At 37.4% G+C, this 27,252-nt stretch overlaps 1 protein-coding gene across 2 annotated transcripts; it reads right to left on the reverse strand.

Annotated features, from left to right (window-relative positions):
• Positions 1-1,374: 1,374 nt before the first annotated feature.
• Positions 1,375-27,252, reverse strand: SETH5 (transducin family protein / WD-40 repeat family protein). 2 transcript variants are annotated; one of them, XM_086436576.1, is made up of 19 exons: positions 25,439-27,250; positions 22,404-22,715; positions 22,086-22,322; positions 21,838-21,958; positions 21,614-21,771; positions 20,862-21,498; positions 18,391-18,455; positions 18,183-18,284; positions 17,868-18,010; positions 17,476-17,531; positions 9,876-10,531; positions 9,542-9,729; positions 8,586-8,892; positions 6,123-6,410; positions 5,917-6,026; positions 3,312-3,642; positions 2,125-2,532; positions 1,822-2,035; positions 1,375-1,738 (listed from the first exon to the last, which is right to left on the reverse strand). In XM_086436576.1, the coding sequence occupies exons 1-19, from the start codon at positions 27,131-27,133 to the stop codon at positions 1,713-1,715; spliced, it is 6,054 nt and encodes a 2,017-aa protein (XP_086292702.1). In that variant the 5' UTR covers positions 27,134-27,250; the 3' UTR covers positions 1,375-1,712. The 2 variants fall into 2 exon arrangements, with proteins under 2 accessions (XP_086292702.1, XP_086292703.1); XM_086436577.1 differs by lacking the exons at positions 1,375-1,738; positions 1,822-2,035; positions 2,125-2,532 and having other exon boundaries at positions 3,501-3,642; positions 5,917-5,989; positions 25,439-27,252.

Below are 27,252 nucleotides of genomic sequence, written 5' to 3' on the forward strand. Positions count from 1 at the left end.
TCAACATTGCGCACGGTTTAAGATCAACCACAATCATGATCCATATATTTTTGGATGACCATGTCAATCTCACTCAAATCTTCATGAAGTTAGGAATATCATAATGGATTAAAAATTTCCCGTCGGGAGTAAGAATGGGGAGTAGGCATAGACGAACTTATACATGCAACTATGATTGACAATTGACCACCTCATTCCAACAATCTTTTTCCATTATTTCAAAAACTTGCTTATGATTTTAATCGGTGGTCTTTTATTTTGCAAGTAAAGTGTAAAATATATATTTTAAGGAAAAAATATTAAGAAATTATTCAAAAGTGTCCATTGCTAAAATGGCATTTCTATCCATGGGGGGGGGGGGGGGGGGGGGTGAACCTCATAATATCTATTCATTTAAACCCGGTTCAAATCTGAGCTTTGTGTGGCCTATTTGGAATTTAATTGAATGAATATTGATTTTATATTAATTATAATCGTCTCACGGGTGTTCTTAATACTGTCATTATATTTGTTTGGAAACAACTTGGGGTTGATTTATTACAATAAAATCGAAATTAAACTCGAAGTACATTTTGTTCTAATTGTGTTGATATTATCTATCTAGAAACTTGGGATCCATTAATTTCATTATAAACCAAACTAACTCTTCAAAAACTTTTTCATTTGCTTTCTCTAACTAGATGCCATACAAAAATCCTGCACCGCTTCTCTATGTACTCCAATATTTAAGTTAAGAAATATAAAAATACTTCAATCGTTGACATCCTTGGCATAAAGTCAATGTGGTTATTTAATATCCACAAATCTCAAGAATGATGTTTTTTTTTTCCCTTCAACCAAAATAGAATCTATTGCGTTTTTCACTGGATGCTTTCTTGTTTGGTTGTTCCCATGTCAGTAACTATGAGAACAGCATTTTAAGTACTCGTATCCAATCATCTATATATATATATATATATATAGAGAGAGAGAGAGAGAGAGAGAGAGACTCCTTGATTCCCTCAGACAATAGAAGTTGGTTTTACAAGGTAAGGTTAGTAATTAATAGGTAAAGGCAGGTTTTGAACCCAAGCCGAGGTATCAACATACAGACCTTAACATACTTAGCAAGCTGGAACCTTAAGAAAAATACTTCTGTTGTGTTATAATGAAAACTTGGTGTGGTAATAAAAGTCCTGTTTACTAATTTTCTACTTAATGCTTTAAGCTTCACATTTCTCCACAGTAAGTCTTAAGAGTTCAACCTAAATGCCTGTGTTACCCAAAGATTGAAACAGAGCACCAAATCACCCTGTTAGGCTCCAGCATTTAAAACACTATTCGATACATTCCTTGCACTAAGTAATAGTTCCCATGAAATGATCAAGATGGGTGTTAACACAGTGCGGGCGAGTGCACCCAAATCATCCTGCAATAAAATTGGTACAAGTTAATTCAACTCAAGTCGGTTTCTCCAACAAAATGCCTCTGTTTCCCCAGGCCAATTATATCACTACAACTACATGACCCCTCTTTTGCCTGTCATTAATATTTACAGAGTAATCAACAATCAACACAACCCCTCTATACCCGGAAAAAAAAAAGGATTTTTTTTTAGTGATGAAGCCAACACAGTTTAGATCATATTGTAGACCATCACGGCCGTTGGGCAATCTTGTAATGGTAAATTACTTCCATTTGCATGATTTATTGGTCTGTACAAGGTAGTTGTATTATCGCTTTCTTGTCTTCTGGTTACCTACAAAATGACTCCTCCCACATTTGTAAGCAACAGATATCATTGGGAGAGCATTTAAATTGAGGAAAGATGAAGTAACTCACCAAATATACCAGTGGTGAACCGAATTGATGATTCCTTCATTTTACGTGGTCTATCACTTTTTACAGTGGTGCTACTGCTACTTTCACCCAATAAAACACCAGCTGCTTTCTTTATTTTCTCGTGGTAAACTGCGGGTGGTGCAAGCCTCAACTGAGGTAAGTTTTCCATTTGGAAAGTTCTTTGGGATTTCTGAAGATTATTCAATATCTCAAACTGAAGAAAATCCAAATTCAGAAAAATTAGTGATAAAGACATGGTAAGTACAAGATCATGGTTCAACCAGAAAGCAGAAACTTGTTTACCCGCGAGAGTTGCTGAATCCCATATGGTTTCTCTGTTAGATCAGATTCATGTGGGTGTTGGACAGTACCAGCTCCTTGTGTTAGTTGAGGTCTAGATACAGCATTCTTGACCAATCCATCCTTTTCAAGGGCTGATATGCTTTTTTTTCGTGGGGGGGTCGTCTTCTTAGGCAAACAAACGGGGCATCCCACTGAGTCGCTATTCGATTTTTGATTTGCTTCACATTGGAGATGGGTTGCATGACCACAATTGAATAGTCGAATTCCTGAGGTAGAAGTTTGCTTGGTAAGGAAGCCACTGCATAAACAGCACACTAGATTCTGTGGGGCATATCCATGAGAAGCACCCTTCTTCAGTAAGCTCATGGTATAGAAAGTATCCTCCTCAATCAAAGACATGGCAGTGTCCTGACATTGCAAAGCGCAAGATAATATGAGTGAACTATCAGGATCATAAGTAATGAAAAACAGTAAATGGTTTTCATTAGCTGTTACACTTGCATAATGTCATAATTAATGACATAATGAAAAATTTGACTGATGAACACAAACAAGAAAAATGGCAGATTGAAAGCCTGCCTTTATATGGTTCCCTTCCCCCCATCCTCTCTCTCTCTCTCCAATGTCAGATATCTATAAAGCTTAGCAGTGCGTGGTAGACAGGAGAAAATAGTTGTCTACTTAAAGAAAAAAGTAGAGAGATGCTATTGACACCACAACTTTTACTTATTACACCCCAATTAAAATAAAGAATATAAGTAAATGGTTGAGAATAAATAAGAGTAACAGTGCCAATAGAAACTCACTCTCATTTTTATTATTTTTGTTGCTAGAGTTCAATTTTTTTGGATTTAAGATTTTATACGAGCCTAATCATAATGGTAAAAAACTACTGAAATTATTTGAACGGGTGTTATAATGTTTTGTAATGTTGAGATAATAATTTGAACCAAACCTCTCTAATGTATGAATGGTGCGTTTTAATTTTTAGTTGGGGTGTGACAAATAATTTAAGAAATTGGGGTGTGAGAAGTAAAAGTTGTGGTGCCAATAGAAACTCTAAAACAATGTCGGCTATATTGTAATGCAACTATAGGGCCCTACATGGTGCATCAATTTACAAAATTTAATCAACTAAATAGAAGATTGACTAATATGAGTATGAATATGAACATAAGCAGTGATACCAGAATTCTTCTCTCAAAGCCATATGTCCCCAGCATTCCCAATATGGTGAGTTTAAAATCACCAAACTCCTGGCTACCATTGTCAGAAAGAAGCTTTGCCATTATTATAGGGAGCCGTACATATCCAATCATTCCCTCAACGATTTCCCTAATGAACTGAGAAAACACTCTTCGTAAAATATGTGCACCACGGTGGAACTTTGAAATCCTCCATTTAACAACAGATGCTTCTTTATCCTCCTGTACACCAAATGTTGATGTTGGTGTGCCAACATGATTTCCTCTGGAAACCATTTTATCATCATACGAATCGCTCAAAGGCTCACAAAACCTGTATTGAAATGAGTATTATTACCATTAAAAGAGGGGGGGGGGGGGGAGGGGAGGTCATATTAGACTTCTTATATATAAATAAGTCAACACATAATGAAACTCTTAAAGGGCTCACATGGAGATGTATCAAGAACTAAATTTTTGTAAGGATGGTCTCTTCACCATGGAGACCATCCTCACAAACTCATCCCCATTAGAAACTTCTAACCTCAATAAATGTGGAATTCAATTTAAATGTTGAAATGGATGGTCCAATTTTTTGTCCACCAGTAATCCACTTTTGATTAAGCTAGAAATGTAGTGAAAATGATCTCATTCCATGTGAACCCACAAGTGTGTTATTTGATGTGTAAAAAATGGGCCATCTATTTCATCGTTAAATTTGTCACAATTTTTTTGATAGGGTTAGAAGTTTTAGGATGGGCACACATTCTAAACCCTAGATGATGCCTGAATACGATTGAAGCGTACCTAGCTAAGCGAGTGAAATGATTGAGTTTTCTTATTGAGGTCTACAAGACAGTAACATGAGCACTTTGTCCCGGGATAAAACGAGAAAAAATATTCAGATCAATTTTTTTCAATTAGTGATCTACATTAGAGAAATTGCCAAATGTTCATTTTGATATATTCTACATATTGACATAGTTGTCGAGTCTATGTTGCATGTTAGTGTGGGAAAATAGGGTTTTGCGAAAGAAAAATGAGTGATTTTTTTAACAAACTTTGAGATTTATTGAGAAGACAGGACGGTTGTCGGTCTTGGCATGTCGAGAATAGCCTTGATTTTCGATCTGTCAATATCGATACCGTGTTTATGCACAACAAATCCGAGGAATTCGGAGCGGTGACTCCTATTGAAAATATTAGAATAGTTAGTTCTAGTTTGACTAATATTAGATAATATTAGTTTATTTCTCTATAAGGGCATTCATGTCCATTCACTTATTATTGGTTATAAATATATGCCAAGCTCTCATTATGAGACTTGACTTTTCTTTTCTAAAATTCTTCTCCAAATGCACATTTTAACGGATTCATCTTAGAATAATATTCTCGACATCGCGTCAACACTGTCCTCCGAACCTCAACAGACTGGCTATTCTCGACCCCGGTAAACGAATGCTCTTCGAATTGGTACCTAAACCCTAGTTAGTTCCTGCCACCTATGTAGCTTCCCCTGCTAGTAGGTGATCAACGGAGACTAGTGCTTTTGCTGCTATCTCTGCCACAACTGCCTCTGCTGTTCGGATGCTCCAACGGGGGGGGGGGCTACAATGGAGAAGAGTCTCGATGGTAGCATTCTCAAAAACGTTGTAGATGGAATGACTACTTAAGTGGGTCCATGGGGTTGTCTACTTTCCCACTCCTGGGATGGCAAGTTTACACTAATAACCTTCCACTATTTTACCCTAGTTTAATTTCAAAAATTAGAAACATGATTCCTTTCCCACGTTCAAAGAACACTAACTTTTATGCAAAGAGAGCTATTGGTCTAAAACTTGTCATATTGGAGTGAGGTAGCAACTCGCAAAACATTTGGACAGCCAACCCCAGATATTTGAGCTAGGACTTCAATGACGATGATTTCTGATTGAAAAACCTTATTATCAAAAACTTTTTAATAGTGCTCAATGTTGATCTCCTTGTCACTTCATAAAATGTCTCACTTTATCAATAAGTCGCAGAAATCTTTCTAAACTGATTTCAGAAATTTTTGCAGCTTAAACTTTCTTTTCTTTCTTTCTTTTTTATTCTTTTATTTACCAACTTCAGTATCTGCTTAATCCCTTTCAAGATGGAGAGATGTTCAATACTTTCCATTTCTTAAAATGTCCTTATGTTTTATGCTAGTTCCCTAAACTTCGGACATACCAGCAACTTGAATAATTGATATACACCTGAAGATGATTACACCAGTTCTTATGGTACATATTTTATTCAAATTATCCTGGGTTCTGGCATTAATGTTTCTGAAAATCCAGTAAATACAGTTTTCTTGTTTAAAAAGTTGAGATATTCATGTTGACTTGGGATAAGGTTTAGATGATTGTGACTATATACTTTGCTGTATTGTATGTATCATAAATGGTTAGCTCAGAAAAATGGAACAAATTGACAAATAGAACGAACCAGTAAACAAAAGTAAGTTCAGACTGTATTCGGTAAACACCTGATCTACGGCAAGTGTCGATATAAACAATGATTCTACCATGACATGTGAGATTGAAACATTAATGAAAGATTTTGTGGTTTATGGATTTTAACTTACGAGTCAAGCAACTGGAACCACAGGGACTCTGACTCCTCCGGATCTAAACGCTTAGTGTTCCGCTGGCATAAGCCTATAGATGCATGCAATACATTACATACAGCATTGACCTGAATAGCATATATATAAATCATGCAACAAGTTAATGAGACCTCCACTTAAACCAAATTTGTCAAATTAAAAAGCCAATAATTTATCCTACAAACCTCGGCCGTTTTTAAAACTGTATTGAGCTGCTCAATCTCAGTAAGACTGCTGGAAGATGTGCTAGAAACTATATTTTCCACAGCTGTATCAAGCATGCTTAATTTTTCATTGAGCCCAGAAAGCGTAAGTAATAGAGCACTCCCAACATCACCAACTCTTTCTTGCAAAAATGCAGCTGCATCTATGACCCCATATTCCTGGCACAAACGGAGACAATGCTCCAGCCTATAGTTTTCAAAAGTCTCCAAGAACTTGAGAACTGAATTGCGTTCATACTGACACAATAGCTGCACAAGAAAGATGGACACATACTTATAACTCGATATGCCACAGCTGTAGGATAAGCCAGTGAACAGACATAAGAAGAGTATTAAAGAGAGGCACGAGGCATATGACACTTACCTTGATTTAATGTGACCAATGTTACACAAACGCAGTATATGATGGCCCTTAATAAGTTACTTTGGTGGGCATTAGGGGAAAAAAAAGGAATTCCAAGCTAGTATATTGCCATATTTAAGGAAATGTACGCTGGAGTTATAATTAATTGGTGGTGAGAGAAAGGGATTTTCAGTTACAATGGCCTTGAACCAGAGATCTACTCTAAGTGCTTACCTTTTTGTACTAGTTATAGATGGATCAACTGCCTATAAAAATCAAGAAGAGATCTGTGTTGCATTGTTGCATGCTATTTGTGGATGATATGGTATTGGTCCATGAAACGATAAAGGGAATAAATTCAAAACTAGAACTACAAGGGATAACTTAGAAATTAAGAATTCTAACGATAAGACCGAGACAAAATAAAATGCATCATAAATTTTAGTAAAAACACTATGGAGAGAGAGGTGAGGATTGACTCATATAATTAATACTGAGTGGCTATCATTTTTTTATTTTGATAGGTAAATGCAACTTATATTAAAAAGTGGTCAAGGAGACCAACAAGAAAAAATACAAGAAAAGAAAAAACCAAAGAAACAGCCCGGACACTAAGGCAATCTACAGACCCAATCCCACCTCCCTGTAAAGTCTTCAAAGAAGACACCTCAAAACTCAACAAAAACTTTACACCAAGAGTATACAAAACCTTTAATAGAAACAAAAAAATCCTCTAGGGAAGCTTCTAATCCATCAAACACTCGACAGTACGCCCACTTTTGTGGGATAATATCCTTCCTATCACCCACTTTTACCCCTTTTAACCTACTTTATTGTTTTTCATCTTTTACCCCTTTAGCCTCAAAATTCATTTATAATATCCTTCCAATTTTATTTTCCCATTAAGCTAAAGTTTTGTGGGATCTACTTTATTTCCTTTACACTTCACCCCCTATAACTTTCCTATATTTTCTCTTTACCCTTTTAACCTTAAAAAAATTTAATAATACCCCTCCAACTTTATTTTTTACACCTTTACCCCCTTAACCTGGGAGAGGATGTCCGTGCCATAGGAATGGGCTCTAGCATATATATGTATATATGACCATTCAAATTAAAGAGAATGTTTTACAAGGCAACAATAAGATCAGATGTGTTTTATAGAGTTAAACGTTAGGCCATAAAGAAAGATGTTCATAGAATTACCTTAACAGAGATGAAAAGATTAGGTGGACAAGTGATAAGAGTAATAATGACAAATCACAAATGAGTACATTCAAGGAATTAGGGATAGCCCCGATGGAAGATAAATATAAAGGAAAGTTGACTGGGATGGTTTAAGCATGTAAAACAAAGGCCAATGACACGTCAACGTGAAGGAGAGCTTCAGAGAAAGTTGAAGGCCAAACAAAAATTGAGGGAGGCTGAAAATTATGTGGATGGAGGTAGTAAGAAGGTATCAAAAGACCCATGGATAAAGATATGGCTCAAGGTAGAGTAGAATGGTGAAATAGGATTTATGTTCCTGAACCCAATATTTAGTGTAAGATATGGCTCATGATGATGATGTAAAATACATAAGTACAATTTTCTTTACATGAACTTGATCATTTATACACACGGGGCACCCATTTATGCTTCTGTTTTCCAGTATACAATCATCTGATAACAGATCCAAATATTAGATTTAGAGGCAAGCATTCCACAATCAAAAAATATTAGTACCATTTTTATAATGAGACATGGAATCATAGAAACAAAGAACAATTGTTCCAGGAACAACTTTTACATATTTATAGTAACATACACATAAAATAGCAGAACATTAGTTGTTATGCAAACAACTAGTAATGTAAAATAGAATGCAACATGCAATAGACAAATAACAAGTTTCATATGTGAAATCAATGAGAAAATCACTAGTAATGTATTAGGCAAATATGACAGAAGCCAGGGTACAACATGACGGATGAGCCATGCACAGGGAAAAATTGAAAGGAAAACCAAAATACAAAAATAAAGTTTCTCAATCCACAATTGTTAAATTTGTAATCATGTAACCCAACTATGAAAATACTCACCTCGAGATAAAGTTCTATCATTTCATCAGTAACATGAACTGGATTTTGATGTAGAAGCTTTGGAAAAACAGAGATCCTTTCCAAGTAAGCCTCAAGTTCACTTGACTGATCCTTCAGCTTCCTTCCTTTTGGAACATCCAGAACATAACCCTTCTCCAAGGAAGAAAAGTTGAGGGTGCCAGACAAATGAACCTCAATGGTTGTCTTTAAATAAAGAAATAGGCTTTTTGGATGTGACTGAAGTTCATATAGGATTTGTTCACTTTCTTTATTGAAATGGTCAGTGACCAAAAAGAATGTGCCCTCTCTGCAAAAAGCAAGAGAAGAAATAAGTCTCACATTAACAGAAGATACAAAAACATGATTAAACATAGGGCTGCACAACTTGGATGGGCTAACCCGAACTCAACCCAGGCTCAACCTGATTGATGGGCGAGCCTGGGTTGAGTTATATGGAAAATGAGTTGAGCCTGGGCTAGGAAATCTCAACCCGAACCCCGATGCTATATGTTTACATATAAATATTTTTATTTATTTTTAAAAAAAATATTAGTTTTCTCTTCCTAAATATATTTGTAAAACTAAGGGGAAAAAATTATAGATTTGGAGGTTGTGAGCAAATTTATTTACTAGTGATTTTATTTTTTATATTGTGTTTCTTTTTTAAGATATAAAATAAAATTTATGTGTTGATCAAAATGAAATTGGGCTTGCTCAATGAGCCCAACTCACTAAACCTGACCAACCCGCCCAAAATTACCTAACTTGGGCTAACCCAAGCTCAACCCGATTTTAGAAGCTCAATCTCGGGTTGTGTTAATGATGGTCGGGTTGAGTTGAGCTCGGGTTGAGGGTTCTACAACTTGGGTCGAGCCTGGGTTGAGCCTCCAACCTGCCTAGGTTGCAGCCCTAATTAAACATGCAAACAATAGATCAGAAACTATCTACAGATTTACCTGCTCAAGTTAACCAACTCAGGAATTCGAGAAATTACTGCTGAGTGAAAATTCACGTATTCAGTACCTCTCTGCTGAAGCAACATGTTGATAAAAGAGAAGGCATGAATGGGCTCATCCAGATCTTTCATATAGCTATCTAAGGTAGCAACATGGTGACCTCTTGTAGTATGTATTAAGCCACAAACCTGGCAAATAAACAACAAACTAATTAGAAAAATGGTTGAATAATTATCAAGTCTTAACTGTCTAGAAAACAACAAACATCAATAACTGTAAAGGACTTTACACATTCGTACCTAAACTCTAAAGAATTTGTATAATAAAAAAATACCTGGTAAAATTGTGCCTTCTCACAGAAATGTAATACATAAGATGAGTCCCAGTCTGTTTCAGGAACCACTCTCAAAAGAGCAAGCACCTGCTTCTCTCTTTTTTTAGAAGTCTCGATTTTCTGACCGGCAATTGAGAAATTATTCTCTGATGTCAAGTACTCCAAAATATGATTTAATATGGTTTTTGAAATAGTAGCTCTTTTGCATGCAACAAAGTAAGCAATGAACTCAAGCACATGGCCTATGTCTTTTTTTGAAGGCCATACTTGTATAGATCCAATATCATCTGTGCCAGAAGATTTCTCCACTCCAGAAATGTCTATGTCGAGAATATGAATAAGAGTGTTCACTGTATGTTGAACCACCAAATTTTGATATCCTGCGTTCTCATCATTATTCTCCTTTTTATCCTCTTTTGTTGAACTGACCAAATAATGGTCAGTTTTTGAAATTTCTTCCATAAAAGCACATCTTAAAACTTCTAAAGTTGCTTCAGTATCCAACCATAAGAGATGGTAGAGGTTTGGGCAAGTTCCAGTTGGTGATTTAAAGCTTGCTGCAACTTCTGAATTCATGGCATTTGATTCCTCTAGTAGAAACTGCACAAGTTCTATCCTAAGTGATGGCAAGCGGGCGAGGGGAAGAGTACCATGTCCTGCAAAGAAGATATCTTAAGGCCTCAGTTAGAATAGAGGATGCTAGTTTTAGAAAGGTGAAATGGTTTCCCAATGCATGATCCTGATTTCGGTGTTAAAGGTAGAGCATCAAACAAGAACACCGTTTGGGGATATAAATTTAACAGATTCACTAGAGCAAGCTGCTGAATTTCAAAGTATCAATCAGTCAGAAAAGTTCCATTAGGAAAATGAAACTAAAAAATTGTTTTATGGGTAATATATAATATTTTTTGCACATAATTAATTAAATGGTCAAGTAGTACATATTGGAAATAATCTAGTTGTTATTTTAGTTCTAGGTGTTTTCTAAGTAATAGCTTTTTTATTTATTTTTATGTAAGGGCAGTTTTGTCTTTTTACTCTTTTTATTATTATTATAAATTCCTGCCAATATCTCAGATTGAGACTTGACTTGATTCTTCTTGGTATCAAAGCCAAGAAATTCCCCCCCCCCCCCCCCCCTTCGCTCCTCTCCTTCTCTTTTTTCACTAAACCTAACATAGAGCGGCCTTATTCAATCTTCTCCCCTTCAGGGGTCTTTTAATCTTCTTTTTTCTTTTATCACATGCTGCATTTACTTTTCTGTGCTGTGTTTATACCCTATGTTAGGGTTTGTTCCTTCGACTTTTTTTTTTGTTTTGATAATAACAGAAGTTGCTGTTCTGTATTGTTGTTTTTGGGGTGTGCGGCAGCACTGGGAGTGCTGTTGAGAGGATCCACAGCCCTGCAACGGCCCCTCTCCTTCAATCCTGCCTTGTGACAGCCCTGCCACAGCAGTTGCTGTTCCTTCTTTGTTGTTTTTGAGGTGTGCGGCAGCACTAAGATTGCTGTTGAGAGGTTGTTTTTGAGGTGTGTGGCAGCACTGAGATTGCTGTTGAGAGGTTCAACAGCCCTTCTCCTTCCATCCTACCTTGCGACAGCACTAAGAGTGCTGTTGGGGAGACTCACAGCCCCCACTAGGCCCTTTACAGCCCTGCGGCAGCACTGGGAGTGCTGTTAGGAGCTTTACAACCCAGCAACACCAACTTCTAGCAATCCTCTGTCTTGCAGCCGCACTTGGATTGTTGTTGGGAGGATCAACAACCCTGCGACGGTTCCTATTAGGCGTGTTTTTCAACTTGCGACAATTCTTTTAAGTGTTGGAAGACATGTGACAACATCTTCACATCCCTGGAAGGCTTGCTATTGCACGTAAGGTGCCCGTAAAGTTTTTCTTCTTTAGCCCTCTAGCTTCTTTCTTCAGACCAAAACAATGTCTTCAGAACAAGGAATTACGACTTCCGCTACAGCCCTTGGGTCTAACTCTTCAGCCCAACGTATCACCACTGCTCTTCTTGATGATCGGAACTTTCAGTCATGATCCCGATCTGTGCGACTCTATCTAGGTGGTAGAGGAAAATCTAGATGATTTTGAGACTATTACTAAACCACCACTTACTGATCCTAAATTTGAATCGTGAAAGATCGATAACTGCACTATCCTTGGGTGGCTATTAAATGTCATGGAGCACCGCATCTATATCATGTTCATGTATCATGAGACAGATCCATCTTTATGGTCAGCACTTATTCAGACATATGTGCATACTAAGAATGACTCGAGAATTTATGAGCTTTATCAAGACATTGCCCAGGCTACCCAAGGAACTCAGAGTGTCGCTGATTACTTTTAATTTCTTCAGTCACGTTGGGAGGAACTTTCTCATTATGAGTCTATGGTTGAATTGTCTTCAGAGACAGTCAGTTTTTTGGTTAAGAGGATTGCTCGACATCAAACTTACCAATTTTTTATGGGTCTACGTCCAAAGTTTGAGGCACTTCAGACACAGATCCTCAACACCACTCATTTACCTTCTTTATTTGAGATATTTGCAACCATTAACAGTGATAAGCGTCGTCATCGAATTGCTCCTCTTCAGACTTAGGTCCCTGGCATTCTTTCTGCTCCAGCTACAAATCAGATGACCTTACCTGCCAACTCGAATTTTTCTGCCTCTCATACCCTTGGATCAAGGAATCATGGCCATGGTAGCCGTGGTTGTGGTAAAGGGGGTGACCTTACTTGCAGTCATTATGGAAGATTGGCCATAAGAAGGTCTACTGCTTTCACCTTTATCCTCACCTGATACCACGATCTTCCTCCTCTTTGTCTTTGGGACAGACTGCTCATCGTGCCGCTACAGTGGAATCATCATCTATTCCTCTCACTAATCCTCTTTGTTCACTTGGCACGATTGACTTGCAACAGGTACAGTCTCAGATTGTCACTATTGTCAGAGATCAACTTCATGCTCACACTCACCCTTCTTCGATTGTCTATGCATCTAGGTACATCCTCTGATTTTCATGTCACTCAATCTGGCTCTGCTCCTCTTACATGAGTTATTGACTCTGATGCCTCTGATCACATGACTGATGAGTCTAGCCATTTTACTTCTTCTATTTTTCCTACCGCTCATAGGGAGGTTTGCCTTATTGATGGATCCCTTACACTTATCCACAGTAAGCGTATCATCCTATTATCCTCTGAGATTTCACTTGATTTTGTGTTTCATGTCCCCCACCTATCTCTCAATCTTTTATATGTGAATAGTATTACTAAATCGCTAAATTGCTCAATTATATTTTTCCTACTCACTGTTATTTTCAGGACTTGATTTCAAGGAGGATTCTTGGCAAGGGGTATGAGAGGGATGGGTTGTACTTGTTTGGATCTCAGACTACTGTTGCTCCGACTTCTATACTTCCTTCTTCTGGAGGTCACATGTTTTCATCTCAAACTCTAGACTTATGGCATACTCACTTAAGACATGCCAATTTTCAACACTTATATTCTTTGTTTCCTACTTTAAAAACTACTTATAGTGACCAAAAATTCTAGTACTCTGTGTGTGGACTTTCTAAACATACATGTACTTTTTATATTCCTCGTATGCATCGATTTAATGCAATGTTTGATTTAGTTCATTCTAATGTTTAGTGGCCCTCTGCTTTTAATTGTCGTAGATATTATGTTACATTTATTGATGACTATTCTCATTGCACTTGGGTTTATTTGATGCGTTTTAGCTTTAAGACGTTCCCTATTTTTGTCAATTTTTAAAAAATGATTTAGACTCAGTACAATACTACTGTTAAATCTCTTAGGTCTGATAATGGAGGGGAATATTTATCTAATGGGATTCGCTCCCATCTTCATGAGCATGGTATGCTTCATCAATTGACTTATCCTTATACTATTGAGTAGAACAGGGTGGCAAAACGTAAGAACCGCCATCTCATGAACATTGTTCGATATCTTCTTCGAGGGATGCATATTCCTAAGGCATATTGGAATATGACAATCCTCACTGTGACTTTTCTTATTAACCGCATCCCCAATCGCAACTTAGAAGGACCCTCCATGTCCTTCAACCTGATAGTATACTTTTTCCCATTACACCTCGAGTCTTTGAGTGCACGTGATTTGTTCAAGATAAAATCCCTAATCGTACGAAATTGGATGACAAAGTTATTCGGTGCATTTTCTTGAGTTACTCTTTTATGTCAAAAGGGTATCGATGTTATGATCCAGTTTCTCACCGTGTTATCCACTCTCTTGATATTATTTTCTTTGAAAATGTTTCATACTTTCGTGCCACATCTACTTTGCAGCACCCATCTCCTATAGTGTTGTCCTCTCTTGTCTTTTCTCCATCATCACCAACACTCAAGATCTACTCCAGTCACCCTCACCCTCTTCAACCTTTGCCTTGGATTCAGGTATATCTCCTTCTACTTCTACACATCTTGTCCTTACCCTTTCTATTTCTGTCTCTCACTTGCCTATTGCCCAATTTGTTTCCTATCAGAGTCTTTCTTCCTCTTATCAGGCCTACCTTTCAGCCATTGATTCTATCCGCATTCCTCGGTTCATATCAGAGACTTTGCAAGACCCTCATTGGACTAGAGCTATGACGGTTGAAATGGATGCTTTATAGAAAAATAATACCTGGGAGCTTATCACCCTTCTATCTGGGGAATGGACTATTGGTTGTAAATCGGTCTTTACTGTGAAATATCTCGCCGATGGGACTATTGATTGGTATAAGGCATACCTCGTTACTAAAGAGTTTACACAAACTCCTGAAAAAGATTTTGGTGTCACATATGCTCCAGTTGTCAAACTTTCAACTATTCAACTTCTTATCTCTTTAGCTGTATATCACTCTTGGCCTCTTCACCAACTTGATGTGAAAAATACATTTCTGAATGATGATTTGACTGAGATTATTTATATGGGAAGGTATGCCGTCTTCTTAGATCTTTGTATGGCCTGAAGTAGTCCCCGTGAGCCTGATTTCAGCATTTTTCTGAGGTTATTTTATTCATGGAGTTTTCTAGATGCCACTCAGATCATACTTGCTTCATTCGTCAAAGAGCGGATGGTCGTTGTACCATTGTATTGGTTTATGTAGATGATATTATTGTGACTAGTGATGATGCACAGTGGATTGATAGAATAAAGATGCTATTGGGTCGTGTTTTTTAGGTTAAGGACTTGGATCCACTCAAGTACTTTTTGGGGATAGAAATGGCCCGCTATCACCGTGGTATTTCACTATCTCAGCGTAAATACACATTGGATCTTCTTCAGGACACTGGGATGCTTGGTTGTTGTCCTGCTTTGTCCCCTATGGATCAAAATCATCATCTTCATGCTAACTCTGGTGATCTTTTATCGGATCCTATTTCTTATCAGAAACTTGTAAATCGTCTGATTTATCTTACTAACACTACACCAAACTTGTTCTTTATGGTCAGTGTGGTCAGTCAGTTCATGCATACTCTATGTACTTCTCATCTTGATGTTGTTTCTCATATACTTCACTAGTTGAAATCACGTCCTGGTCTTAGCATTTTCTACTCTTCTACTGCTCAGCCGCATTTGTCTTGTTTTACAAATGCTGATTATGTTGGTTCTCTCACAGATAGGAGATCTACCTCTGATTTCTGCACTTTTTAAGGAGATAACCTTATCTCGTGGAAGAGTAAGAAAAAGAATGTGGTCTCTCGTTCTTCTGCAGAAGCTGAGTATCGTGCTATGGCCCTTGGCACATGTGAGTTACTTTAGCTTCAATTCTTGTTGACAGAATTGGGGTTTCCTATTTCTGACTCTTCTACTCTATTCTGTGACAACAAGTCTACTATCATGCTTGCTTTTAATTCAGTTTTTCATGAAAGAACTAAACATATTGAGGTTGATATTCACTTTCTCAAAGAGAAAGTTCGATCTAGTGATCTTCAGACCGTCATCGTACCTTCTTCAGATCAGCTTGCCGACATGCTTATGAAGTCTGTTGGTCCTTCTATCAATAATTCTCACATTGTCAAGCTGGGTTTAGTAGATATATTTTCTCCAACTTGAGGGAGAGTATTAGAAATAATCTAGTTGTTATTTTAATTCTAGTTGTTTTCTAGTAATAGCTTTTTTTTATTTATTTTTATGTAAGGGCAGTTTTGTCTTTTTACCCTTTTTATTATTATTATTATTATAAATTCCAGCCAAGATCTCAGATTAAGACTTGACTTGATTCTTATCAAATTCTTATGTACAAACCTTTGATCCCTAACTATCTTATCAGTTGTGATATGGACCAATATTGACACAATAAAATTTGGATACTCCTAAATATTACATGAAAACTTGTAGCATAAAGTTCTCTCACCACACAATGCACCAGCACCAGTTTTTTCTCACCATTAACTTTAATGCCACATGTCATAGGAAAGTTTTAAAAGGACCGATTTTTTGTGAGGTTACATGGGTTGGGACAGATATTTACGTCCACACAAAAGCCCTTAGGCCAAGTCGCATGTGGTCTATTTTAAGTCCCAATCCACAACAAGTAGGTCCGACATGCAGCCCATTAGAAGGATGAGGAATTTTGAGTGTTTGAACCGCAAAATAAATGGATTTCATCAGTGCTCTTTGTAAATCGTTTAAGTAGAAATTTTGAATGGATAAACCAGTCACTTGTGGGTTGCATCTCATCCCCAACAGAAGAAATTCCTGTGCTGGTCAAACAGCTCTAAAAGTGGGGATTCCGGTGTTGACCACAGACAACCAGAAGGGTCTTTAGTACTGATCAAACACTTAAATGGGTCCCATTTAAGCCCTAAAAGGAGGGGTATCTTTGGATGTGGTTGACACCACTTAGGTGTGCCCTACAACGATCAAAATAAAAGGGAGAATTTAAGAGCCCGTTTGGATAAACTTAAAACAGTAACTTTAGTTTTAAAAGTTAAAAAAAAAAAAAAAAAGTAAGTTTGCATTCATTTTAGAAATCCAAAAATCCTAACTTATTGACAGGCAAAAGGAAACTACTTTCTTCTTTTTAAAAGTTACTTTCTTCCTAGCTCTTTCTACTTTCTATCCAAAAGGGGACTAGAACATCTAAAAGTAGAAAGCAACAAACATGGCATTTTACAAAAGTCCATAACAAAAAGATTATACTTCATGACAGGATTTATATCCATAACCATATGAACGATATAATTCAGGGTGCAAAAACTTCAGATTTGCTTCCATTAATGTTGGAAACAGTAAAATGCATCCATATTTTGATGACATTTCCAATACGCTAATGTATCAGGCAACACAGGACAGTATCCATCCCACTCATATTTCAAAGGACAACCCAAAAGAGTGTGGATGGAGATAGTGAAAGCAGATATAAATACTTATTCAGCGGTAGAAGATATGCCTCTGGACAAAGTGCAATAGAGGAACAAAATTTGTTAGCCAATCCTAAACCTTTGGGATAAGGCTTTGAGGAGGAAGAGGATTTAACAAGTAAATTCAAGATCAACATTATGAACTCCATGAAAACCTTAATTGAACAAAGCTGTAGTATTTACCAATCCTAAACTAAATGCATACCTGGAGGAAAAGCAAGACCTGAAAAGCAATACTTTAGATAAACAAGCATCCTGTACCTGTTTCCAAAATCCATACAAGAAACTAACCACTGAGAAATTGAAATAGAAATCCCACAAAGTGACATGGCTATACATAACTTGCTTTCATTATGTTTTATAATAAAAGATCCTGCATAAGTAACCAGATGGGAGAACAGTAAAGCAACACAGAGCTCTTAAAAGTACACGACTCTAATGATGATGCAAATTTGAAAGTCACACCACCAAAGTCATCTTGAATGCCCCCAGGAGATCACATTGGTAGGAACATTTTTCGTTTTTTATTGTCCAGCACTCAAAGATTTATGAGAGCCTATTAGTTAGAGGTGAAAATGAATAGTTGAAACAATTTACCCAATAGAAGCAGCATTTTCTTTTTGGCTATTTCGTACAACCTGCAAAAGCTCCTCTAAAGGTGCTTTAAAATCATCTAAACCTCTGTTAAAAAGATATATGAGAGCCCCATACAAACCATGCTCTCGACATAACCTGACCACCTACAACACGAATCAAAGAATGTTCCAATTAATAAATTAATATGAATATAAATATACCAGAGAACAGGTCCAAGTAATCAAATGGCATTTTGCCCAATTCCTAGTAATCACTATTCATCAAGCTCACTATAGAGCTATTGACCAAGAGCTTCAAAATACATGAACAAATTACCTGATTAAAATCCAAGGAAGAGATGTCCATGTGAAGAACACATTGCTCAACTCGTTGCAACCACCCTTTGCTGCTGTAATGTTCTACCAGTGCTTGCATTATCTATAGAACCAATACAATCAACATGGTCAATATATATAACCAATACAATAACCCCATTAGAGTTTGCCTTTTAATCAAGTAAGCACAATGAACAGCTAGGTAATACCTCAGGAAGTAAACATCCAAGCATGTCCTTTAATATATATGGTTCCAGAAGCTCCAAGAATGTACCTGGTACCATAGAAAGATTAGAAGCCAACAAAGTTATCACACAAATTAACGAGAAAACAATTCTATATTTAAAGTGAGAAAAATGAAATGATGTACACACCCAAATTAAGTACATATATTGTAAACCCAATGCCAATAACGTCTTTATCGTTCATAAAGTACACAAAGAGCATACAATTCACTTGAACTTAAAAACAGAAATTAAGATTCAAAAGTGAGGAGCCTTATGTGCTTCCTTTCCCCTAAATCAAAAAAGAAAAAAAGATTCCAAGCACGTCTGGTCAAAGTCTATCACATCTTGTCTTCACCAGAAGTCATTTATACTAGTAAGTAGAAGGGATGCTGAGAGACCAACCAAACAAAAGCACAATTAAGACCTAATACCCCTATCAATCCTAAGTATATGATCAGTGGCTTGCACCTTATCTAAAGCTCCTAACCAGAGGAAGAAAGCCACCTTGGGAGGAAGCTTAGAATCCCAAATTGCCGCAGCAAGAAAGAGAGACCATAACTCAACTCAAGAGCTAAGTAGAAGGATTTGATTGAGAATTTTCCATCACAATTGCAGGTCTATAACCACTAATCCTCGTCCTCAGACGATAAAGGGCCTAGGGAGATTAGATTAGTGAGGAGGCATGTGGTCTCTTGAATCTCTCAAGCATTGAAGGTACTCTGAAAAGCCAAAATCCCAAGACACACCTCCTCCTGCACGAGAAATAAAATTACAAACCAACATACCTGCTTTTGAAGAGATCATATACGACGAAAAAAAACTGCACAATAGATGTGAAGCTCCACACTAGAGACCCACTCACCAACAAAAACAAAACAAAAAAAAGCCTATCGTCTCTTCTTAATTGAAAGATGATACTTTTCGAAACTCTACAAGGATTTTCACAATAACCCTCCACACATCACAAACAAAAGATCTGCTCTCCCACACAAAGCAACTCTCACCAAACTTAGCCTCAACCACTTTTACACAAAACTATCACCTTCAGAGTTAAACCTCCACAACCATTTACCCAACAAGGAAAAATACATCACATTGAACTTTCTAAAGCCTAAACCACCACCACACTTGGTAGGAGCACAGATACATTTCCACTTAACTAAGTAGAACTTCCGATTACCTTCTTTGTCATTCCAACAAAAGTCTTGAATGAGCTTGTCCAACTTCAGTTCTACTTTCTTGGGTGTGAAAAACAACAAAAGAAAGTACACTAAAACCAAGGCCAGAACACTTTCAATAAGGATCAACATCCCCTCTTTGAAAGGTATCTTGACTCCCACAACCCAAACTTCTTGCAACCCTCTCAATCATAGGATCCCAAATTGATGAGCTCTAATAAGACGTACCGAGGGAAAGACCCAAATATGATGCTGGGAAAGAATCCACTTGACAACCCAAAGACTCCACAGGATTGGAAAGAAACCACCCCAACCCCCAAACACTTAACTTTTCAACATATTCATAGATAAACCTGAAACCGCCTCAAAACAGCATAGGACACTAGGAAAAATATCTAATCTACTCATAAAGGCATCAAGGAAGACTAAGGTATCATATGCGAAATTTGCAAATGCGACACGATTAGACCTACGTAATTATTAACAAAAACTTTCAGCACCTTGATGGCCCCCGCCCAACACATTAAAGATAAAATTGGCAGATATTTTAAAATAAACAAAATTAAGAGTAAAGATATGTTTACATTAGTACAACTTCATTCAAACCATGTCTGCCACTTATCACCAACATGATGCAAACCATAAATTGGAATCTGACCAAGTAAGAAAAATAATAATATCAGGAATTACGTGTGTTATCAGCAGGAACCCATGAAGAGCAAATGGATACACTAGCACAGGTAAGTAAAGCCTCCAGTAAGATGTCACTTCCTAGACGACTATCACTTATCATCTTGATCATATTAAGATAATCCTATACATGCAGTATCCAAAAGGAGCTTGTAAAGTAACAAACATGATTTTCCATATTTCTGATGGAGACTTGTCTCATTGTATGTCTAACTTGGTTATTGCTGGCTAGTATTAAACTATCACTTGGTCGAGTCTTTCTTGTTTTCTTCTTTGATAATGTATTGTTAATATTAATGTAAAATAGCTGTATAGTAGCTTGAGATATTAACATATCACTACAAGGATAGCCACTCCACAGAACCTGCAAAGGTCTTGAGGATGAGATCAAAATAAAGCATTTGTGATGTAAATGAATCATACAATTACAAGTGTTTCTACGAAAGATTTGTTAGACAAGGTACCACAAGAAAATTCAGTATTAAGTATCCTCTAAGAGGTTGAGCTCCAATATGGGACTTGAAATTTTCATCATACAGAGTTAAATAGATGTGTGCAATGCAAGCACAACATAGGCATGGATACCTCCGTGTTGAACAGCCACAAATTTTGAGAAAATGTCATCAAAAAGGATGTCAGTCCTTTTGATATGGATGCAAAATTCCACTGCAACACCACCAACACGGGCAAATTGGTCTTCCATCTCTGAATGCGCAGTGCTGCTTCTACTATTAGGCTCGCCCACTTGTTCTTCCACCCTTCCAATTTGGTTGCAGAATGCCACTGAAATATAGGAAAATACTTCATCTACGTACGATAAAATCAATTCTACCAGATATGGCATAATGGCCTCCCGTATGGCATCCAGGGTCCTAGGAAGATCAATAACACCATGTGCATGGCCATCATAGAGCCTCATTGCCATGTCTAGTGCACCCATCCAGTCACCTGCCTTCCGCAGAACCTGAATTCGTTCCTTCCAAGGAAGAAGACGAGAAACCACAAGATGCATAGGCCCAAGTACATATATAGTAGCCCCTCTTACAGCTACACAGTTGTGATAAGCCTTCTCAGGATTCCCATAAATATTAATGAAGTGGGTATGATACGCAATGAGATCATCTGCTACAGAACCGTCCACAGAGAAACTCGTTCGGTGAAGCTCATCTCCTTCCTTTGAATACAAACAGAGTTGCCCTCTTGATGTTAGAACCACCAACATCTGGCCAACAAATACAAGAAGTTTATTTTTGTGATAAATAAATACAAGAAGTTTATAATCTCTTATATTTTTCATTTTTTATCAGAATTGAAAAAAAAAACGCACAAAAGCTTACCTGGTCATCTAACCATGCCACACCAATTGCTGTACTATCAAGGGTCCATTCCCTGTATACTTTTAGCTCAGACTTAACCAACTTTGCTACTTGGACTTTCCGATCCCATGCTATCACAAGCAAAGAAACTTTTTCTACTGCCTCGCCATGCATATTTTCTAGAACATGATCATAACTTCAGAAACAAGCCAACTTGAAATGCGACAATCAGTGTTGGTTCTTACCAGTAGAGGAACCTCGTGAATGTGTCATACATTTCCAAGCAGTGTAAGGCATGGAACCTTCCCGAACCCCTTCTGGCTTAGAAAGTCGGGCATAGACTTCCAAATTGGGACTTAGCCTTATCTGCAAGAAAAAAACAAGTGGCTTCAACAAGTTTCAAGCAATCGAATGTCTACACAATTAAGAGTATAAAATTAACAAGACAAACTAGGTAATAAGATCACGTGTGATCATCCAAAAGACTCCATACCACCAGAGCAGTTTGATGAGTGACAAATATGACCACACCTTCTTCGACCAACGAAGAGCCTTCGCTGAAGAGTTTCCAACCAGCCTCTCCCCCGACTACACCCCCCCTCATGCTACCAATACCGCCAGGGGAAGCCGTAACATTTCCCTGGGAATATGTTAACGTACTCCCAAAATCGTCCATCAAAAGAGGAGAAGCGGACAGTACAGTTCCATTTTTTTGGCCATCAAGAAGTGTCTATCCAAAGAATAAGAGTGAAATCCAATTAATAATTTTCCAACTCTGCAATTAGTGATTACCAAGAATAAGGTTCCAAACCTGTGTTTTGATGGAAACTAGATTCAGCAAGGGAACCAATGTGAATGAATGTAAGAGGACAAGCCCTTTACAATCACCACTAACTGCTTTAAACTGACGTGTAACCTGAGAATCCTGCCCTAGAAACAGTGTATGTACTACTGGTGCTGTATGTCCGCCAGTAATTACTTTTGCCGCTACTGCCTTCTGCACATCCCAAACTATTAGATGGCCATCACCATATCCTGCTAAAAGCAGGTCTCCTTGCTGATTGAAGCATATGGAAGTTACAGGTGAATGAGATTTATCACCTTGAGAAACAAGCAGCAACATCTGCAATACATTAGAGTATATTTCAGTAATAAAAGCCAGACATTGAAGCAGTGCAGCAACAAAATACACGCATGCATATATATATATATATATATATAGATGTATACGTTCAGCAGCCAATGTTAGAGAGCCAACGTTGGGAGCTAAAATTTGTCCTATATGGCTTAAAAGTTTTGAATTGGGCTGATTTTTTGTGAGGATGATGTCCTCACCATAGAGATCATCCTCAAAAAATCAGCCCACTCCGAAACTTCTAACCCATATAGGACAAAGGCGTTGGCTCCCTAACGTTGGCTGCCGAACGGGGCGGATCATGGGACATAGGTAAAAACATATGCAAAAACAATCCTTTTTCAAAATATGGGTTAGAAGTTTCGGATTGAGCTGATTTTTTGTGAGGATGATCTCTATGATGAGAAGATCATCCTCACAAAAAATCAGTCTAATCTGAAACTTCTAAATACATCAAAAGTGGTCTACAAATTATTGGTAAAAAACAATGGTCCACATTCTAAATCACTTATGATGGGGTTAGAAGTTTCAGATTGTGCTGATTATTTTTTTAGTATGATCTTCTCATCATAGAGATCATCCTCACAAAAAATCAGCTCAATCCAAAATTTCTAACCCATATTTTGAAAAATGATTGTTTTTACATATGTTTTTACTTATGTCCCATGATCCACCCCCTTATATATATATAGGGGGCGGCTCAAGGGCCATATGTAAAAACATATGAAAAAACAATGGTTTTTCAAAATAAGGGTTAGAGGTTTTGGATTGAGCTGATTTTTTGCAAAGATGGTCACTATGATGAAAAGATCATCCTCACAAAAAATCAGCTCAATCAGAAACTTCTAAATCCATCAAAAGTGATTTACAAATTAGTGATAAAAATTGGCAAAAAATCGACGGTCCACATTCTAAATCACTTTTAATGGGGTTAGAAGTTTCAGATTGGACTGATTTTTATTTCGGATGATCTTCCCATCATAGAGATCATCCTCACAAAAAATCAGCTCAATCCGAAATTTCTAACCCATATTTTAAAATTTTATTAATGTTACATTGTTTTTACATATGTTTTCTCATATGGCCCTTGAACCTGACCCATATATATATATGGGGAACGGATCAAGGGACATATGAAAAAACATATGTAAAAACAATGTAATAACAATCATTTTTCAAAATATGGGTTAGAAGTTTCGGATTGAGCTGATTTTTTGTGAGGATGATCTCTATGATGGGAAGATCATCCAGAAAACAAAATCAGTCCAATTTGAAACTTCTAACCCCATTAAAAGTGATTTAGATTGTGGACCGTTGATTTTTTGCCAATAATTTGTAAATCACTTTTGATGGATTTAGAAGTTTCAGATTGAGTTGATTTTTTGTGAGGATGATCTTCTCGTCATAGTGAGCATCCTCGCAAAAAATCAGCTCAATCCAAAACCTCTAACCCATATTTTGAAAAACCATTGTTTTTACATATGTCCCATGAACCGCCCCCATATATATATAAATCTATTGAAGTAAGTGCAGCAACTAAATACACACACACACACGCACATATATATATATGGTGGGCGTTCAGCTGACAATCATAGGATGACAATGTTGACAAAAATTTTGTCCTATGTGGCTTAACAGTTTCAGATTGAGCTGATTTTTTGTGAGTATAAGGAGATCATCCTCACCAAAAATCAGCCCAATCTAAAACTTCTAACACCATCTTAGAATTGTGAACCGTCGATTTTTTACCGAAAATTTGTAAATCACTTTTGATGGACTTAGAAGTTTCAAATTCGGCTGATTTTTTATGAGAATGATCTCCTCATCATAGAGATCATCCTCACAAATATATATACCATGTAAGAAACAAAAAGATCATATTTACCATACTGAACTTCAGTTTAACAAAGAGAATAGGTACCTAAATAAATTGAGCTTAGTAGAGATGAGGATGTTGAGAAGAATGAGCTCAAAAACGCAATAATCCAAGAGAAAGTAGATTGAGATGATTTGGGCACATTCAACGAAGGCCGATTATAGCCCCAGTTAGAGAAAGATACAAGTTCAAGGATCAAAAAGAGGGAGAGGAAGGCCCAAAAGAATGTGGAATGACATAGTGAAAGTAGATATGAACACACTTTCAATAACAAAAGGTGGCTTTGGACAATATTGAATAGAGGAACAAAATTTATTTAGCAAACCCCAAATCTTTGGGATAAGACTTTAATGATGACCTAGCATAAGGCATGAATTCTATAAAACCCATTACTCCGCACTATGTTCCCCAAAATTGGCCACCATACCGGTGGACACATTTCCAAAGCTCTTATTGAGCTAAACGGAGACAATTCTTGTTTTTTTAAAAAAAAAACAACAATTGATTAAGGGGATAAGGCTTTAATGATGCCCTGGCACAAGGCATGAATTCTACAAAACAAATTACTCCACACTATGTTCCCCAAAAACGGCCACCATACCCTGTACATTTCCAAAGAAAAGGTCAAGCTCTTATTGAGCCAATGGAGATAGTTCTTGTGAAAAAAATCAACATTTGAATAAGGATCTAGTGTGAAAAAAATGAAGTTCTAATACAATTATTTACAGTAGAACTGAACAAATACGTAACAAAATGAAGATAAATATCCTCAAAGAACAATCAAGATATCGAAACTATTCAAAAACCATAAGTGGATGAAGTAGAGTGTAACCTTAGCATCCATATTGTCAGCATTATGAGCAGAGTATTTACTGGGCACAACAAAAACAAGCCCTTTCGACATGCCCACAGCAATGAAGTTGACATGAACTGCTAAGACTTGAGGTGAGCCGTGATCACGCTTGAATGCATGAGACAATATGGTTCGTGTAATTGCATTATTAGGATCAATCTGCAAGTATCCAACAGCAGGTGGTCCCCTCCGAATACCTTCAAGCCTCATTGGTTGAGCAGCGGCACCCTCCTCCCAGTGCAAACCAGAAGAAGCGTGTTTCTTCTCCAGTTCCTCAGCAAATTCTAATGGCTTCATCGATGAACGTGATTTCTTCCCCGGTCTTTTACTTCCCCTCTTATTCTCCAATTGAACTACTCTGTCCTCAACACTGTCGGTTATGTCACTTTTTGAACTGGTGTCATCCACTACAAGACTGACTGCACTCTTCTCCAAATTGGATGTTTCGGATCCCAGTAGCAATGAATCCTCCTCCAACTTAGTGTCCTCATTTGCAGGGGGCGAGGGAAGATTATTCTTTCCAACAGAAGAAGTTGAACGTAGAAATGTAGAATCTTCATCCAACTTGCGATCATTTTCACCTATATCCGAAGTTGGGGTTATTGGATTATGCTCTTGGACCCCATCCTTGGGATACAAAATTGACAATTTCTCATTCGTATCTTCAGTCCCATTAGAAAAAGTGATTTGTGGCTCGACAAATATAGTAGAATCCAAATAATTTAAATCTTTTGGCAACTCTGGTCCGATTTCATCCAATTCAGAAGCTTTAATAGTAGAAACTTCATTGTTATCCTGCCAAATCTCAGCAACCTCTTCTCCTCCTGAGAATTCTCCATTTGAATGTGCTCCCAATACCGAACCCTCCATACAAGACTGAAAATTTTCAACCTTTTCATCACCAACTCCTAGTTTTGAATCTAACCGAGTGATTACAGATCCAACACGATTGGAAAAATCATCTGACGCACGTAATCCCTCAAATTTGACACTTACATCCAAACCAATCTCTGAATCACCAATCAAAGAAACCGATTCTTCACCAAGCCCAACTTCCTCAAGAACAACACTATTAGTCTCTCTTCTGGACTTGATAGCGGCGGCATGAGGAGTTGGGATGGAACGCGAAGCCGCCGCTGCAGCTGCAAGTGCAGCCCCGGGCTTAGGGTTCGGTTTAACGCCTCCGAACAATGAAGGCAAAGGGCGCGAAGAATTCCGACCTAATGAGAACGAATTTCCGGAAAATTCACCAGTTTTTCTCCTACTAGAAGAAATAATCTTCGACTCAACAAATTTCTCCTCAAATTTTAATGATTTTAGGGTTTCTGGAGACTTGTGGGTTTCATCGAGTGTAGAAATTTGAAGATTTTGGGGGGTTTCAAGACTGCGTACCGAAGAATCTTCGTCTTGAAGATGATTCTCATCTTTTGGGAGAGAATTTGAGTTTTTTTTAGGGATTGGCAGATTGGACAAGCGTTGACGTCGAATGTCAGTTCTGTTGAACGAAGAAGAAGAAGATGATGATGACGAAGAAGAAGAATCAGAGTCGTTGAGGATTTCATCAATGGTGCGATGAGGGATACTGTCCAGATCTTCGTCATCGCTGCTACTGTGTAATTCAAGAAACGAATCAAGATCGAACTCCATGAGAGCTGAGTCGAGCTTATTAGTCATGGTTGAACTTGAAGCTTCTTCTTAGATTCAGAAAACTCTTTGATCTCTTAATTCCCCATAACCGTCTCAGAAATAATTTACAGTATAAACTACAAAGTACAAAGAGAGGGGTCGCTAGG

This window comes from Akebia trifoliata, chromosome 3, assembly GCF_017979445.1.
Source record: "Akebia trifoliata isolate Shusen 1 chromosome 3, ASM1797944v1, whole genome shotgun sequence".
Classification (NCBI taxonomy): Eukaryota; Viridiplantae; Streptophyta; class Magnoliopsida; order Ranunculales; family Lardizabalaceae; genus Akebia; species Akebia trifoliata.

What these genes read in the sequence shown, in the direction of transcription:
- SETH5 (XM_086436576.1), bottom strand. Translation starts at nt 27,133, where the DNA reads ATGACTAATAAGCTCGACTCAGCTCTCATGGAGTTCGATCTTGATTCG. An exon ending in GAAAATGCTGCTTCTATTGG is followed by an intron (nt 17,532 to 17,867) that starts GTAAATTGTTTC and finishes TTTTGGAAACAG; the next exon opens with GTACAGGATGCTTGTTTATC. An exon ending in TGATAGAACTTTATCTCGAG is followed by an intron (nt 6,411 to 8,585) that starts GTGAGTATTTTC and finishes TTTCTTGTGCAG; the next exon opens with CTATTGTGTCAGTATGAACG.